Below are 18870 nucleotides of genomic sequence, written 5' to 3' on the forward strand. Positions count from 1 at the left end.
ATCTGGCCAGGAGGGAGCCCAAGCCCTCCTGGTCCTGGTGACCCCCTCCAACTGGATCTGGCCAGGAGGGAGCCCAAGCCCTCCTGGCCCCGGCGATCCCCTACCCCCACCCCCCACTATAATACGGGCAGGAGAGAACCCAGGCCCTCTTGCCCTCTTGCCCTCGCTCAATGCAGTCGTTAGTGGCTAGTGCGGCAGGCGGTTTAACGCATGTTAAACCCCCTACCGCAGCTTAATAAAAGGACCCCTTTGTGTCATCAGCAAATTTTATTTATCTCACTAATTATTTCTATCTCTAGATAATTGATACTTATGTTAAAAAACATTGGTCCCAACACAGACCCCTGGGGAATCCCACTATTTAAAACACTCAAAAATGAAAAATCTCCCACATCAAAAAAGCAATCAAGTAAAATAACAAAATAGCTGTTAATATACAAAAGTAAAGTCAAAGAACACAGTTTGCATTAACAAAGTAGGAAAAGCCTCAGAGCCCCATCGGGGAGAAAGCATTAAACAGCACTTATCTTTCAGTGTATATGGCTCATCAAGCTCACAAATCGACCGATGATGGCCTAGGGTTTCGCCAGAAACCTGCATCAGGGAAAATGGGACAGAGCTTAATTCAGCACACTCCGTGGGTGTTCTGAGTGTACCGAATTAAGCTCAATCACTTCTCTGAGCAATAGCTCAAATCCAATATAACTTTCCATTCTCTTGAAACAAGATCTGAAAAGTCATCTCAATTGCCCCATATCTTTTGGGTTGTTTACCAAGAAGTGCGGTACAATGCAATTGATCTCTTCTTAAAAATGACATCACTATTTGAAATCCTGATAGTATATTGCATTACATTTTACAAGTTTCAGACAAGCAATCAAAGTCTCCAGCATATTTTAACTATGGTTTACTTACATTCCTAAATAGAAACAAACTAACATACCACTACAACCAAAAAGTGCATCACGCTACAATGGCCTCAGAACTGGAGCCTACGCATAATACTTTTATCACAAACTCGAGTGATCAGCGTAGTAACTTAGCTCCCTGCTCCAATCATTGACCGCTTAGACCTAAAGGCCCTGATTCTTCAAAAGTGCGTCCCGATTTTAGGCAGCTGTAGGCGTCCTACAGCTGTCTAATCAGCCAATCGGGATGCACGTTTAAAAAAAAAAAAAATGCTCCCCAGGCCAATCAGACCTTAGACTTAGTGGGGATGGGCGGACCCACTATGCCTAAGGCCTGATTGGTCCAGGCTTCTAGAGCCTGGGCCAATCAGGCCTTAGGCTTCGGCGGGATGGGCCGGGAAGGGGCGGGCCCGCCTCATTTCGACGAGGCGTGCCTGCCGGCTGGACGTGCAAGACTCATCTGGCCGTAAGAACAGGTTTGGTGGAGTGGAGGTTTGGGGGTTGTTAGCGCCGGGGGGGGGGTGCGTCTTCGGGAAGGAGGGATTGGGCACCCTCCTGCCAGCGATCGATATTGTTGGGGGGGAGATCGGTAATGTCGGGGGGGGGCGGTCGGTAGTGTCGGGGGAGGTGCGTCTTTGGGCAGGAGGGATTGGGCACCCTCCTGCCAGCGATCGGACAGGCTGCGGCCCGCTATACTTATAGCGGCAGAGAGATCTCTTGCTGCGATAAGTATAGCGGCTGCGTCTACTTACAATGTAGACCAGCATTTTGCTGGCCTACATTTTAAGCTTCTCCTCTACTAGGGAGACGTGTAGGGCCGCCTAGGTTCGCCTAAAGCCCGCCTAAGGCCCTTAGACGAGCTTAGGCATCTTGCGGATCTCCCTAGGCTCCCGGAGGTGCCTTCAGGCCTGCCTGGGGAGCATTTTTTTTTAAAAAACATGCATCCCGATTGGCTGATTAGACAGCTGTAGGACGCCTACAGCTGCCTAAAATCGGGACGGCACTTTGGAGAATCAGGGCCAAAATGTATAAACTTTAATAACTTAATCCTTAAATATTTCTTATAGAAAAATTTTTTTTTGTATAGTTTTAACTCTTTTATATAAAACATCTCTATTTTTGCAATTTTGTCCACATTATATTGATATGCATATATGCACTACTCAAGGATTTGAAAAAAATGACAAGCTACTTATCTTAAACAGCGCTTGTCTCTGGATATACTTTTCAAGCAGTGCTCAAGTATTGCACAAGCCGACGCGGCCAGCGTTTCGCGGACTCACTGCTTGTCCGCTGCTTCAGGGCCAGCACTGCGGCATCCAATTCTATAAATTAGAGAACTACATTAGCTTCTTCTATAGTTAAAAACAAAATAATCACATACAATGTTACTTACAACACTCAGTTCCACCGTCAAATTTTTCAAACCAAACTAAAATGGCGACAGTGACTAGTATTTATACAAATCCATCACATGACATAACAACGTCAAAGCTTCGTAGCCTAGCTCCTCCCACCTTATCTTTCAAAGAAGTTCTAAAGGGAACAAACTATTTCTATCAATAGAAGTGCTGCCACTCCATGTTTTTATTTAGACCACTAGGGCTCAACGTATCCAACCTGTGAATCCATCGCTGCTCACGGTGGGCCAGGAAGCGCCTAAAATCACCCCCTCGTACCCCCGGAGATAAAACTTCAATAACCACCACCTTCAAAGATGTAAATTGGTGGTTAAAATCCACACAATGCTTTGCTAATGGAGCCCCTAGATTCCGGTTTTTAATGTTACTTTTATGTTCAGTGAGACGAGTGTTCAATTTCCTGGAGGTCTGTCCTACATAAAGTTTACCACAGGGGCATTGTATAATATAGATTACCCCAGACATTTTGCAATCAGAATCATGGTTAAGAATATACTGCTTCCCATCGCGAGGGTTACAAAACATCCCAGTGCAAAGCATAACTGTACACATTTGGCATGACCCGCATTTCTGATGTCCCAGATACACTACCTCCTCTGTCGGGTTAACAGTGGTCAAAATTGAGGGACATAAAATCTCCCTTAAGTTACGGTTCCTCCGGTATGCTACCCTAAGATGGTGATCCTTAAAGGTCCCTGAGATCTTAAGAATGTCCCAATGTTTTCTAAGGGATTTAACTAACTGGTAGCTATTACTGGAATATGTAACCACACATGTAGTGCACTGTTCACCCAGTTGTTGATCTGCCGAATGCTTAGGGGCAAACAGAGCATCCCGCTGACTATATAGTGCTCGCTTGTACGCTGTTGAAACTATTTTAAGGGGATACCCCCTTTGCAGAAACTTATATTTCAAATCATTGGCCTGCATCTTGAAATCAGTGGTGGAAGAATATATTCTCCTAATCCTCAGAAACTGAGAGTAAGGAAGACTTTTTTAAGGGAGGTAGGGTGAGCACTGGAAAAATGCAGAACCGAGTTACAATCGGTCGGTTTGGTATAAACTTTAGTGCAAAAAATTCCATTTTTCACTAGAATTTTAACATCCAAAAATGAAATTTGGACAGGGCTATATATGTGAGTGAACTTAACTTTAGGATGACATAAATTTAGATAAGAAAAAACCCCCAACAGGGTATCCAACCCTCCATTCCAAAGAAGGAAAATGTCATCTATATACCTCAACCACATCTTTACATTCTTAAAAAAAGGGGACCCATATACCCAATCTTGTTCAAATTTGTCCATAAATAGGTTAGCAACAGAAGGAGCTATGGTAATGCCCATTGCAATTCCTGATCTTTGATGGAAAAGATGGTCTTCAAACATAAAAAAACTCTCATGGAGCACGATATCAGCTAACTTACAAATAAACTCTGTGGGTACTCTTGGGTTTACCCTACCATCTAAAGTCTGTTGTATTATAGCCAGTGCTTCATTTTGTGGAATTATAGTGTACAGGGAACACACATCAATAGTAACAAGTAGCGAGTGTGGATCAGGACTCAAACCCTCTAGTTTTTTCAAAAAATCCGTGGTGTCTTTTAGATATGATCTAGTCTGTTTAACATATGGTTGAAGAAATTTGTCAAATACCTTCTATAATCACAGCTCAACTTACAATAGTATTATATTTAATTAAATATTGTGAAAATCTCAGACCCAAAACCCGTGACTGGTGATAACACCAAACTGGGGTTCATTGGGGGACCATCATCGTTTTTCACTGTCCCCACAACCATCCAACTAGATATTGCATAAAAATCCAGATTGAAAAACAGATAAGTCTTTTCAATCTGGATTTTTATGCAATATCTAGTTGGATGGTCGTGGGGACAGTGAAAAACGATGATGGTCCCCCAATGAACCCCAGTTTGGTGTTATCACCAGTCACGGGTTTTGGGTCTGAGATTTTCACAATATTTAATTAAATATAATACTATTGTAAGTTGAGCTGTGATTATACAAGGCATTTGTTTAACACAGTATCACAGTGTAGTAATTAATATATCTCTCCATATAAAAGTGAAGAAATTTGTCAACATATATAGAGGAGGCCTCCAACAGCGCTCCCCGATTAGAAACAATAGGTCTCCCCGGAGGCATGGTACATGATTTATGTATCTTAGGTAGCAGATAGACTTACATTCCTAGCATTTCAACATTTTGCAATAAAATTTTAAAGGCCCAGTTAATAACAGACTCATCTGAGTGTCACTCTTTAGTTTCCTTGGTTTTACATTTTTAATCTCTCCTCCTCTTCCCTCTCCTTTTTGGTGTCTGGATCATACAATAAAATTGCATCTAAATTAAGGTGAATATTGGTAATGAGAAGTCCTGTATGTTGCTTTTGTCAGATTATAATGATTTAATTTTTCTTCCTGTGCTTGCCTGAGCTCAGCTGTTTCCACTGATTATATTGTTTATGGGTAAAGTCATGCTTTTGATTAAGTGCTTCTTTTATTCAACCTTCACAGTACAACAGAGGACATAAGATCATAAGATATGCCATAGCAGGTCAGATCAGAGGTCTGTTGAGCCCAGCATTCTGTCCCTGATATTGACCAATCTGGATTAGGACTAATGTACTGTATCTGTTAGGCAGACTATGTATTTGCCTATGCCAGCAGCTTCTAGGGGACAGCAAAAAAATAGCTGCAGTCATAACAAAATGATTTTTTTAAAGTTAGTGTAGCTGTCAGAACCTATCAGCATGTATATTTATTTGCAGGAAAGGCAGGCAGTCAACAAATTGTCCGTTTAGGACTAAATTCTATATATGGTGCTTGAAAAATTGGTGTGGAATAAAAACGTGCTTAGCACTATTCTTTAAACCAGTGTTTTCCCAGGACAAGCAGGCAGCATATTCTCTACATGTGGGTGACGTCATCCACAGAGCCCCGTAGTGGACAGACTTGCAAGCAAACTTGCTTGAAGATCTTCAAAGTTTGTGAGTGCTGCACTGCACATGCACAATTGCCTCCCGCCCGAGTCAGGGCGTGCATTTCCTCAGCATGGCCTCAGTTCTTAGTTTTCCGCGGGGCCAGAAAGCCCTATCTCTCAGCTCTGCACGCTATCTAAGTGCCTTCTTGCACTGCGGCTTGCTTTATTGTTTTTGATTTAGTTAGTTGCTGTGCAGCACGTCTTCAATAAAAATAATAAAAAAAGAATTTTTCTTCTGTCGTTCGGTCCGGGAAACCCTGGGCTTCGACCAGGCTGCCTGGCCTTTCTTTCCTTATGTCCCGGCCTGTCACCGGTTTTAAAAAGTGCATGCAGTGAGGTTGGGTGATCTCTATTATCGACCCCCATCGTTGGTGCATTCAGTGCTTGGGCTCTGACCACCGCACCGAGTCCTGCCTGCACTGTGCCACTCTCCAACAGCGGGCTCTTCGTAGGCGGTGTGCCTGGATCCTCGAGCTCTTCGGCACTATGGAGCAGCCAGAGGATAAGACATCGATGGCCCCGGTAGCGGCATCGGCTTCGAGGGCCTCGACCTCGATCAAGTCGCCCTCAGCCTCGAAGGCCCCATCTGCCGTGCCTGTTAAGGCCCCGTCCTCGGGTAAGTCTCCTCTTGCTCCTTCAGGTTCCCTTCCGAAGAAGCCTTCCACGGAGTCTTAGGTGACCCAGGCAGTGAGTGTAGTCCTGCCAGCCTCTACGAGATCTCCCTTCAAGCATGCCTCCAAGCATAGGGAATACTCTTTCTCGAGGTCGCCCTCATTGGAGCACACGGCTGCACCTGTCCGACCAGATCCATTGGTCTCGGTGCCTATGTTTGAGGATATGCTTAAGGCCATCCTGACCACGCAAATTTCCTCTGTCTTGGCCCAGCTGACCTCTGCCTCGACCCTGCTCCCTGCTAGCCAGCCTGAGCATCCTGCCGAGGCTCCTCGGGACAAGCTTCGACGGTCCCGCCGGTTGTCCTCGAGTGACTCTTCTCCACATCCTTCCAGGCCTGAGTTGCCGGCCACTAAGCCTCGATCGAGGCACCATTCTAAACGTGCCTTGTCCTTGAGGCACCTGCCTTCCAAGTGGCCGAAGGACTCCCCTCCTCGGAGGGAATGGTCTCCAGTGCCTCGGGTCTCGAGGTCCGTCGAGGCCTCCGTGCAGCCTGGGCTTGGGTCTCAACCTTGGCAGTCTTCCACGTCCCAACAGACTATTATGTTCCTTCAAAGTCTGGGCTTCAAGGTAAACTTCCCCATGTCCCAGTTGTGTCCTTCTCAATCTCTTCAATTCATCGGAGTGGTGCTGGACACGCTTCAACTCTTCTCGTTCCTGCCTCGACCTCGTCATTCGCCTTTGCCAGAGGGTATGTCTTCTGTCAACAGTTTCAGCCAGGCACATGATGATCCTGCTGGAACACATGGCCTCCACAATTCATATGACTCCTTTTGCCAGACTTCACCTCCGAGTTTCCTCAGTGGACCATTTAAACTAAATTAATTTATGGCGCTTATATGGTTGGGCAGACTGGACTGGATGGACTATTCAAGTCTTTATCTACTGTCATATACTATGTTACTATATTATTAAACATCTTTTGATCTTAATATCAAACTGGAGTCCTCTATGCCCCCCAAATAGAAGCTCTGTTCACCTATATGCCTCCAGCATGCCTAAGTGACACCTAAATTGCGTCCACCTAACTTGCGTCCAACTCACGCTCAAAAATAGACCTGCATTTGTAACTCCTACATTTTAGGCATTAGACGTGTTAGGATGCTAGGTGCAATTCTGTAAATGAACGTCTATATCAATGCCATGCCCACACCACGCCTATCTCATTAGGCACAGCTTTTTCCGTTGGGTGTCCATGAAATTCTGGACGTCTATTTTGTGAATTGCATCCAGCCTTTGGACATCTAATTTTCAATTATTGCTTGTTAAAGTCATTAATCGGGCTTATCCACTTTATTTGGACGCCTAGGTCGAAGGATGTCCACATTGTGGATGCCTAAAGTTAGTCATCTTTTACAGAATCTGCCCCTTTAAGCCCACAGCATATTGGGGGAGGGAGATTCAGTTCTAACTGTTATTTTGATTTTATTGACATTGGAGTTTCTCTTTTACTTGACCTCCTCTATCAAAGATCTACTTCCACTTCTTCATCAGACTGGTACCGAAAACGTCACAGGACTTCTAGACATTTTTTCCCAGAAGTGTTCTTGGACTCAAAGTCTGACTCGGAGTGTGATTTTTCCCTCTCTGAACCTGAGTCTGCTGGTGTAGCTATTCCCAAAAGATCTTCTGAAGAATTCTCCTTTGCCATTTATATTATACTAGTTATGCAAAGATTTCTCTCTTTCATTGGAAGCTGGTGCCTCATTTAATGCTGAATTCCATAATTTATTGAACTTTTGTGGACCTTCCAAAGATTTCTTCAAATTGCCATTGCATGAACTGATTAAACAAATCCTTTTCAGAAACTGTGAGATGCCTTTGATGGTCAAGGCTACTCCGGGAAAGATGAATTTGCTTTACAGAATTTTCTCAACTCTAGGATTTGAAACTTCACAACTTCCTCATCATTCATTATTAGTGGAATCAACTCTTAAAAAATATATCCCTACTAGAATTCATGCATCATTTCCTCTGGGACGATAAGTCTGTACCATGGACAAGTTTGGATGTCACCTTTATCAAAACTCCATGCTGTTGAGTAGAATCCTTAATTGCAATTTCTACATGTTCATTTATTTAAAACAACTGGTAAGGAAATTGCCTGACTTTGAAAAGTATATTCCTTCAGACCACCTTACAGAATATCAGCAAACTATTCACACTCTTTCACAGACTGGAAAGTATATAGCAAGGTCACCTATGATGCCTCCTCTCCAAGAGTGTTCACCAAATGCCTGGTAGTAGTGGCAGCAGCTTTAAGAGCTCAAAGTTTCCAAGTTTTTTTTTTTTTTAAGTTCAATTTTTTTATTGAAGTTTTTAGAGGGTAATTCTATAACCGGCACTGTGGTGGGCAGGCCCCTCCATTGATTACATTGAAAAGGTACCAAGCTTCTTTCATCAATCTGAAGCCTCCTGTGGAATTAGAAGGAATCAATCATGACCTCCTCCACATCTTTTAATAGTGAGGAAAAGCTTATCAAACCTAATACCAAACTGTTTGATTCCCTCCCACCAGTTCCTTGTACATTCAGGGTGAATAAAAAGAACGAGTCAATATTTCTTTCACAGATAGAGCATCCTACAAACCAGTCGCATCAGCTTCCTGTGGATGTAACTTTATATGTGGATTATCTTTAATCTCCAGATTTTCAGAACAAAGAATAATTTTTCCAACAGGCTGTTCTTTATGTAAATTAGTGACCCTGCTCTCTGACTAGAGCTAGGAAAAAGGCAGAACAGTTCACCTCAGCAAACACTTCTCTCCCAGATGAGTTTAATTGGCCTCTTTATCCTTACTAATATCTCTCTCCAAGGAGTCCTTTTACTAAATTGCAGTAAGCGCTAGCGCACGTTTACCGCATATTAAACAGGCTCATCGCAGGATGTGTGCTGCTGTCCCATGGTAAATTTGCCTGTCTGTGTGTATATGTTGTGTGCTAAAAATATTTTTCTGAATTTTCTCTAAGCGGGCATGTTTGGCAGTGGGGAGTGGGCATAACAGCTCTAATCAGTTATCATGTGAGGCATTGCTGCACGCTAAATGATTAACACAGGGTTAGCACATGGGCCCTTATTGCCTATAAAATAGTGGTTCACGTGGTAACTTTTTTTAATGGTTGCTCACCAATGACAAAATTAGCTCATGGTCATTAACTGGGAAAGTGGAAAAATCAGCCATTTTCTGGCTGTGGTCATAGCACATGGGAAAGACACACATAAGTGGCTTGCTAAGGCCACATTTGCTGCGACTTTAGTAAAAAGATTCCCAAGAGAGGCAAAGGAAGGTTATTGCTTTGTCGTCCAAAGAAGAATAAGAGAGGTGTTCTCTGACACAGGCAGTAATGAATGTCCGACTTACGTCATACTTGTAGTTATGAACCGGGGTCCGCGTCCTCCCTTCCATGTCCCAATGTGCCCCTTTCCCTCCCTCCATTCTGTATCTCAAGTTCATGCCTCCCTCCTGTGGGTGTTTACCTTTTCTGGCTGGCTCCTTCCTCTTCCTTCCAGCCGCACTCTTCTCTGTTGTCAGAGGGAAGGCTTCTGGGTCAGCTGCGGGCAGCATGTAAGAACTGCTACCTCCGGCTTTGTCAAGAGAAACAAGTGCATGACTGGAAGGAGAAGAGGAGGGAGCCGTCCAGAAAAGGTAAACGCCCATGGGAAGCATAAACTTAGAGCACAGAATAGAGGGAGGGAGAGGGGCACATTGGGACATATTTACAAGTTTACAGTTTTTTTTTTTTTTTTTTTTTAAACTACTACCAGATGCATATAGTGCTGGATTGTAGAATTTGGGACAGGATGGAAGAAGGAGGAAAGGAGGGAGGAGGCATGAACTTGGGACACAGAATGGAGGGAGGGAGGGGAGTCTGAATTTGGGACAGGATGGGAGAGAGTGAGGGAAAAATACTGAGGTTGGAGAGGTAATAGAAAGGGAGAATTGTGAGTGAGAGGGAAAGAGAGATGGTGCACATGGGGAAATGAAGAAAGAAGATTGTTGGGCATAGGGAGGAAAAGAGAATTGTTGGACATGGTGGTGGAAGAGAAGTGAGGTAGAGATGCATGAAGAAGAGAGAGATGAAAGGGAGACATATTGGATGTGGTGGTGGTGGAGAGGGAACAGTAGGACAGATGGAAAGGGATGTTCCATTATGCAGTACTTTCGCCTAGAATTTTGATAGGCATGTAATCAAATTTTATATAAACTATGAATGACAGTAAGTGCTGGCAAACCACCTATTTTTTTCTTTGTATTTAAACTATAGTACTTTATTTTGAGGACTGTTTCTTCAGTGTTTAATGTTTTTACAGACTGTGTACTGTACAGGAGAACATAAATATACACATGATCCGAGTTACGTACAAATTTAACTTAAGAACAATTTTAAAAAAGGAACTTGTTCTTAACCTGGGCCTGCCTGTACTCTTAATCAGTTAAACACACTGGATTTTATCTTCCACTCTTGGCTGTTATCAGTTCAGTCTTTTTAAGTTTCCTATTAAAAATTAGTGAAAACACAAAATTGCCAGCCAATGATTTTTGCTGGCTTCTTTCATCAATTAAACATTTGACTTCGGACCCTTAGTTCCTGTTCACATTGTATCAGTTCCAAGTGTCTACCTTGATTTTAGGAAACATGCTTCTTTACCATAATTTTTCTAAGTCCTAGCCTGGCTTTTCCCATTTATCCTTGGACTGTTCCTCTCAGGTCTTGGGGCTCCTCTCTCTTCACTAGTCCTAGGGAGATTTATATGCTGCACTTAGCACTTTCCATCCCCTGCTCCTCTGGGCTACTCAGCTGGCTAATCCCTGAGTCATGTGACTAGGCTGAAGGAGAATCTAACCACCCAGTCTTGCTCTGTTCCCAGCTAGCTTGCAGGTCCTAAATATCAGAGTAGTGCATTTTCCCCTCCCCCAACCTTTAAGGGGATATGTAAGCTCTTTATTCATGAATCCTAGCTGAGACATAACTTTCTTCCCTTGGGCTGCATGGCTGACCTGGTGCAGGCTCTGTTCTCTATCACAATACCTAATAAAGGAGCTGGTTATGGTACCTATTTGAAGATTATTCAATTTTAAAAAAAAGTCTCCTACTTTTCTTTTTAAAATACTAGTGCATATGGCCAAAACATGCTTACATATAAGGCACGATCACTTACACAATTTATTTAGATGGTATGAATGCCTGTGCCTGGATGTTAGCAGGAGTGTACAAACATGTTCCACTCAAACTCCGCTCATGCATATGTCCACTGACAAAGTACATGACTTAAAATTATGGCATGTATTTTTCATTAGTCAATATTCTGCAGAAAGTTACTTATGACACTTGCATAAACGACCAGAATACCACCACGTACACACTTTTCTGTCATCTTAAACTAAGCAGCTTCCTATAGCCCCTCATTGTGGCAGAATATCACAGGGATTAGGATAATTTTTTGACTTTCCCTATCTCTTTACTTAAACTGGCCCACAAATATAAAGATAAAATCAGCCATTTAAAAGATCCAAGATAGTGGCAGCTTATGCCAGACTGTAGGTCTCTCAGAGAGTGTTTCCTTCCTCTTCTTTGGTATTTCTTTAGGGTCCAATGAACCAACACTTGATCTGGCTAAGTGCTCAGGATGATGTTGATGCAGTAGCCCAATTGAGTTGATGCTGGTGCTGAGTGACTCAGCATCTTTCTTTGGGTTGGATAGCACCCTAAGCCTCGATGTGCAACAGGCAGATGCAGCTTGATAAGGCGACCTGGTCTGACTTTGCATCCCTGAGGGAATTAAGTAGCATGGTAGGTATAATAGGAGGAGAAACCACAATTGCTGTTGTGGCAGGTGGAGAACCATTGGGAGATTCGGTTTGAATGCCGCCTTCTGGAGTGGATTTGGGGGGGGGGGGGATAGTGGGTTTATCTACATTTCCTGTGAAAGACAATGCAGTGTTTACAGAGGGGTGCTACTTCAGTGATTCTTCTTGTTTTCTCTTTTCAACCTGGAGACAAGAGGATGCTCAGCCAGAGATTTATTGTTGACCAGAATATAGAAAGCACTGAGAGCACTCAAGTAGACTCTGACTGAAGTGGTTTTAAGACCTGAGTTGGATAAGTGAAGTAGATAGTCCAATACAGAGGATATGGAAGAGGATGCAGCATCAAGATGATGCAGATCACACCATGTGGAAAATCGTGTCTACTTCTGCTGGTAGCACTGCTGTATGGTGTCAGGTCAAAAGCGCGCCGGGACAAAGGCGCGCGCAGACAATTGAGCGCAGCGCGGAGGCGCACCAAAGAAAATTACTGTTTTTAGGGGCTCCGACGGGGGTGTGGGGGGGAACCCCCCCACTTTACTTAATACAGATCGCGCCGCGTTGTGGGGGTGTTGTGGGGGGTTGTAACCCCCACATTTTACTGAAAACTTCACTTTTTCCCTGTTTTTAGGGAAAAAGTTAAGTTTCCAGTAAAATGTGGGGGGTTACAACCCCCCAAACCCCCCCAACGCTGCCGTGATCTGTATTAAGTAAAGTGGGGGGCTCCCCAACAAAACCCCCCGTCGGAGCCCCTAAAAACAGTAATTTTCTTCGGCACGCGCCTTTGTCTTCCGCGATTATGTCTATGAACCCTGCTGTGTAGAAGATTTTCTAGATACATTGTCTAAGATGATACCCTGATCCTTTTCTTGGGCACTAATCCTCAAGGTGGACCATAGCATCCGGTAACTGATTCAGGTTATTCTTCCCAATGTGCATCACTTTGCATTTGTCCACATTAAATTTCATCTGCCATTTGGGCGCCCAGTCTTCCAATTTCCTAAGGTCTGCCTGCAATGTTTCACAATCCGCATGTGTTTTAACAACATTGAACAGTTTAATGTCATCTGCAAATTTAATCACCTCACTTGTCGTTCCAATTTCTAGATCATTTATAAATAAGTTAAATAGCACCGGTCCTAGTACAGACCCCTGCGGCACTCCACTGTTTACTCTCCTCCACTGAGAAAAATGACCATTTAACCCTACTCTCTGTTTTCTATCCAACAACCAATTCCTAATCCACAACTGAACTTTGCCACATATCGAATGACACTTTAATTTTCTCAGGAGCCTATCGAGAGGAACTTTATCAAAAGTTTTCCGAAAACCTAGATACACTATATCAACCGGCTCCCCTTTATCTACATGGTTATTCACACCTTCAAAGAATTCAAGCAAATTTGTGAGACAAGATCTCCCTCAGCTGAACCCATGCTGACTCCGTCTCATTAAATCATGTTTGTCTATGTGTTTCACAATTTTATTTTTTATAATTGTTTCTACCATTTTGCACGGCACTGAAGTGGGGCTTACCGGTCTGTAATTTCCCGGATTTCCCCTGGAGCCCTTTTTAAAAATTGGCGTAACATTGGCCACCCTCAAATCTTCAGGTACTAAAGACGATTTTAGCGACAGGTTACAGATCACTAACAACAGGTCAGCAATGTCATGTTTGAGTTCTTTTAGTACCCTGTGATGTATACCATCCAGTCCTGGCGATTTATCACTTTTTAACATGTCGATTTGGCTTAGTACATCTTCCAGATTCACCGAGATTTCTTTCAGTTCCTCCACATCATCAACTTTGAAAATCATTTCTAGTTCAGGTAGATCTTACTTCTTCCTCCATAAAGACTGAAGCAAAGAATTCATTCAGTCTTTCCGCTATGGCCTTATCCTCCCAGAGCACCCTTTTTGCTCCTTGATCATCCAACGGTCCCACAGATTCCCTCACAGGTTTTCTGCTTCTGATGTACCTAAAAAAATTGCTGAGTTTTTGCCTTTTTTGTAAGTTTCTCTTCATATTCTTTCTTAGCTGGTTTTTATCAGTGTTTTGCATCTAACTTGCCAGTGTTTGTTTTTCTTCTTATTTTCTTCATTCGGATCCTTTTTCCATTCTTTAAAGGATGTTTTTTGACTCTAATAGCCTCTTTCACTTCACCTTTTAACCACGCTGGCTCTCGTTTCCTCTTCTTTCCACCTTTGCTGATAGGTGGAATACATCTGGTCTGGGCTTCCATGATGGTATTTTAAAATAACACCCACGCCTGGTTTTTAGCTTCTTTTTAATGTTGTTCTCACTAGGTTGATGAAGCCTCCATTATAACCAATGTCCTCTGCTCATTTTAAGTATCTCACTTAGAAAGTGGTATTTTTAATCTCTATCACTTCTACAGGTCGAGTGAGCGAGCTTCAAGCCTTGGTGTTGGGACCCACCTTTTACAGTTTACTACCATGATGGTAGTTCTCTGTACCCATCCTAAATTCTTTCATAAAGTAGTCACAGAATTTCATCTAAATCAATCAATTATGCTTCTAGTGTTCTTTCCAAAGCCTCATTCGCACCCGGAAGAAACGGCGCTTCATACCTTAGACTGCAAACGAGGCTTGGCTTATTACTTATAACGAACTAAGCCATACAAAATATCTCCTCAACTGCTCATCTCCTTTGATCCTAACAGGTTGGGCTGGCCTGTAACCAAGAGAATTATTTCTACTTGGCTTGTGGCATATATTTCCTTTTGCTATACTCAGGCTGTAGTGTGACAGCACATAAGGTCTGAGCTATGGCAGCTTCAGTTGCATTTTTGCATTCCATTCCCATTGATGAAATCTGCAAAGTAGCTACTTGGTCCTCAGTTCACACATTTGCATCTCACTACTGTCTGGAATCCTATTCCAGATGAAATTGTCACTTCATCCAAGCAATGTTGCAAAATTTATTCTCTTAAATTGCCAACTCTCCCTCCATTCCATTGCAGTAAGCTAGGGAGTCCCATATGTGAGAATATGCTGCCTGCTTGTCCTAGGATTAAGCACAGTTACTTACCGTAACTGGTGTTATCTGGAGACAGCAGGCAGATTATATTACACTACATTAGTGATTTCTATTCCGCCATTACCTTGTGGTTCAAGGCGGATTACATAAGAGTTGTCAGGAGGTTATAAGAATTGTAACATTACATAGGAATTGTCGTAGGAATTACATAAGAATTACATAAGGATTGTCAAGAACTTAAGGTGATACCTGTTGGGTAATTAGAAACATATGAGATTAGATATGGGTAGAGAGTGGGTAGATGGAGTTTGGGAAGGAACTGGTCATGTTAAATAGGTTTTATGTATTTTTTGAAGAGTAGGGTTTTAGTTTCTTTTTTGAAGGTTTTGTAGTCTGTGGTCGAAGACAACAAATTTGTGATTTGTCTGTCTAGTTTGGCTGCTTTGGTGGCCATTAGTTTGTCATATAGTTTTCTTCGTTTGACATTTTTGGTTGTTGGGTGTGTGAATAGTGAGTGGGTTCTCCTGTGTCGGGTTGAGCTGGATTGAGTCAGTCTGTTGTTCCAGTAGGTTGGGCTTTCTCCATTAATAGCCTTGAATAGTAGCCAGTAGAATTTGAAGTCTATTCTTGCTTTTATTGGGAGCCAGTGTGAGTCGTGGTATGCTTCTGTGATGTAGTCATATTTTTTTAATGAGTAGATGAGTCTTAGGGCTGTATTTTGTATTGTTTGTAATTGCTTTATCATGGTCACTGGGCAGGGGAGGTATAGTATGTTGCAGTAGTCTATTAGTCCAAGGATAAGAGATTGTATCAAAAGTTGGAACTTTTTCCTGTCAAAAATATTCTCACATCCTACCCTCCTCACCTAGTTGGCTTCTTAGCTTGCTTAAAGAACTAAGGTGCCGCGAGCCTCTTCGGGCAGGAAGGCAGTCATGCATGCCCGGTGCAGATAGTTGCGAGCACTTTAAAAGTTTTAAAGTGACAGTTCACTTTTCATACTGTCTATACCATGCTTCATGGATGATGTCGCCCGTATGTGAGAATATCTGCCTGCTGTCTTCGGATAACACCTGTTATAGTAAGTAACTGTGCTTAATGGCTTGTGATTCAACAGTGGATTTAAATTTGTTGTTTATTGGTACCTCATTATATGGTAAATTTGATACAGGGTTATATGCCTGATCTTATTTTAAGGTCAGCTAATTAATTCCTGATGCAGATCCTTTCACTGAATCAGACTCACTTTAAAATTAATCAGGATATGGTTATTTCTATGAGAGCCCTTTTTTGAGTTCTCTCCCACAGGAGGGCAGAGAGGAGCAAAGCTATTTTAGGTTTAGAAAACTACTTAAAGCCTTATTTGTTTAAAGAGGCATTTGGTATTATTTAACTGCCCACAAGTTTTGTGCATTGTTTGTTATATCTTATATATTTGTTTTATGTTTTAGTCTGTAACTTGCCTAGAAAAAGCTGTTGCATGGATTGTGTGAGTCTGTTTAAATGCAAAAATAAAGTGCATGCATTAGTTTGACTCTCTCATCATAGTTCATATCATGGCATCAACTTGAATGAACAGTGAATCTTCCAAGGGCACTTGATTTAATACAGATGGGTTTGCTTCTCTTTACCAGACAGTGCTGCGTTTAAAGCTATTTTGAGAAACAGCCTTAGGGAAACATTTGCTGGTTGAACTAACTGGCATAAATTGCAGATTTCCCATGAAAGACCATGTTTGCTACTATTTATAGAAATTATTATTTTTGCATTTCATTTCGTTCTCTTGGATTCAGTTCACATCTGTTTAAGGGGCCTTTTACTAAAGCTTAGTTTAGGACACGTTAACAGAATTAACACATTCTAAATGTTGTATGTTCTAATTTATACCTATGGGCCATATGGCATAAAGTGCACACTAATGTCCATTAGCATGTGCTAAAATTTAGAAAAATGGGCTCAAAACTTGGCTCTTCCCTTTTCATGTTCTGTTTTTTTTTATTCTGTAGTTTATCAGAACATCATTGTTCACTGCCCTTGATAACAATTTTTCCATAGCTCCAGATTGTAAATGTAGGGTAGTGGAGAGTAAATATACTGTAGAGTAGGCATCATCTCTGAGCTCAGAAGAATTAGGTGTGCTCTTGTATAAATACAGTACTTGCCAAATATAAATCCATTCTGTAAGGGCCATTAAAAAGTAAAGGATTGGATTTAAAGATGTTGAATTGGTTTTCAGGGTTTTGGGTTTTTTTTTTTAAGGACGAGAAGGTATTGTGTTAAAGGGATGAATGTAAATTGAGAGTACTGCATTGCAAATTGTGGTGTTCCTCAAGGGTCACCTGTGTCTCCTGTTGCTTTTTAATTTGTATATGAGCTCTTTGGGTGAATGATTGACAAATTTAGGCATTTTATTTTATCTTATGCTTATGATATTGTTTTCCTAAATCGAGCATTGGATAATCTGGAGGTGGTTTTGAGATTTGTTTGAAAGGTAATTATATTAGTGGATTGGGCAGCCAATAATTTCTTACAGCTGAATAAACAAAAACTAACCCCCTCTTTTACTAAGGTGCGCTAGCCAATTTAGCGCACGCTAAAGGCTAACGCATCCATAGAATACAATGGATACATTAGCGTGCTATAAATCGGCTGGTGCGCCTTAGTGAAAGAGGGAGTAAATTTGTTTTGGTAATCCAGGTGGGTTTATTGGTCAAAAAATAGTACTGAGGCCTGGAGAAATTCTTAGGATTGAAGAAAAATCTAGGGTTTTGGGAATTATTTTGGATTGTGGTTTGACATCTGTTTTCGTTTGCACCAATTACGGGAAATGCATTCTGTTTTATCTTTAAGAGAATTTTTAAACGGTGGTAAGAGCTATCGTACTGCCTCAATTGGGTTACTGCAATTCTTTATATTGTGGTGTTACACTGAATTTAAAAAACAAGCTGCAATTGCTTCAAAATATGGCTGTGCTTTTGATTTTTAGAGCAAAAAGATATCGGGTTACTCATCTTCTGAATCAATTACATTGGTTGAAGATTGAGAAGAGAGGCGCAGTGGTTAAAGCTACAGCCTCAGCACCCTGAGGTTGTGGGTTCAAAGTCAAACCCACGTTGCTCCTTGTGACCCTGGGCAAGTCACTTAATCCCCCCATTGCCCTAGGTACATTGTGAGCCCACTGGGATAGACAGGGAAAACTGCATGTAAACCGTTCTGAGCTCCCCAGGGAGAACGGTATAGAAAATTGAATGAATGAATAAATAAATAAATTTATTTTAAATTGGTTATATACTTATATATAAATTGTTGCAGGAACAAAGCTTTAGAATGATATTCCAACTGCACTAAGAAAAGTTTTTCCTTATAACTTTAGAAAATTGTTAAAACCTTTTTATTTTTAATGATAAATGAATAAATTTGTTTGGACTCAATATTTGTTTAATTGTAGTTATACGCCTAGAATCTACTGTGAGAATATTGTGGAATATAAATAGAATAGAATAGAATAATGTTTATTTTATTGTTCAGTATTTTCCTCTTCTGTTTTTTTTTCAGGAGAAGCCAAGAATCTTCCTTCGTACCCGGGCCCAAACAAGATGAGGGATTGCTATTGCACAGTAAACCTGGACCAAGAGGAGGTTTTCAGGACCAAAACAGTAGAAAAATCACTATGGTAATTTTTTTATTCAGTATTTGTTTCACAATAATTACACTTATTTGAGTAACTTATAAAGTTTTTTTTTATTTTTTTGCATATAGATCCATTTTTACATTGAGAAAGGATCGTTTTGAAAACTGTATGACCACATAATCATGTGCACCCACTTTTAAGCGACCTGCTTTTAGGCGTTCCTAAGGGGTATACTTTAGACATAACAGAAATACAAAATTTTCTAAAATATGATGCACATACATAGAGTAGATACGCAAATTTACAGTTTATTTGGAACAGGTGTAAATTTGTAAGCTCATGCTTATTTAAAACTGCTATTAGGGCTGAGTCTGAGAAACTATAGATACCTAAGTTACCTCGGTCAAATATCAACCTTTTGGATATTTTGGT

General features: G+C 41.6%; 1 protein-coding gene across 1 annotated transcript in view; it reads left to right on the forward strand.

Moving 5' to 3' along the window:
• The window catches only part of RASA3 (RAS p21 protein activator 3), a 501637-nt gene that overhangs the window by 180294 nt on the left and 302473 nt on the right, over positions 1-18870 (forward strand). The window contains exon 2 of the mRNA XM_033949099.1: positions 18363-18480. Coding sequence (XP_033804990.1) covers positions 18363-18480 — 118 coding nt within the window. The remainder of the gene's footprint in view (positions 1-18362; positions 18481-18870) is intronic.

The sequence above is a fragment of the Geotrypetes seraphini genome, chromosome 6 (genome assembly GCF_902459505.1).
Source record: "Geotrypetes seraphini chromosome 6, aGeoSer1.1, whole genome shotgun sequence".
Lineage (NCBI taxonomy): Eukaryota > Metazoa > Chordata > Amphibia > Gymnophiona > Dermophiidae > Geotrypetes > Geotrypetes seraphini.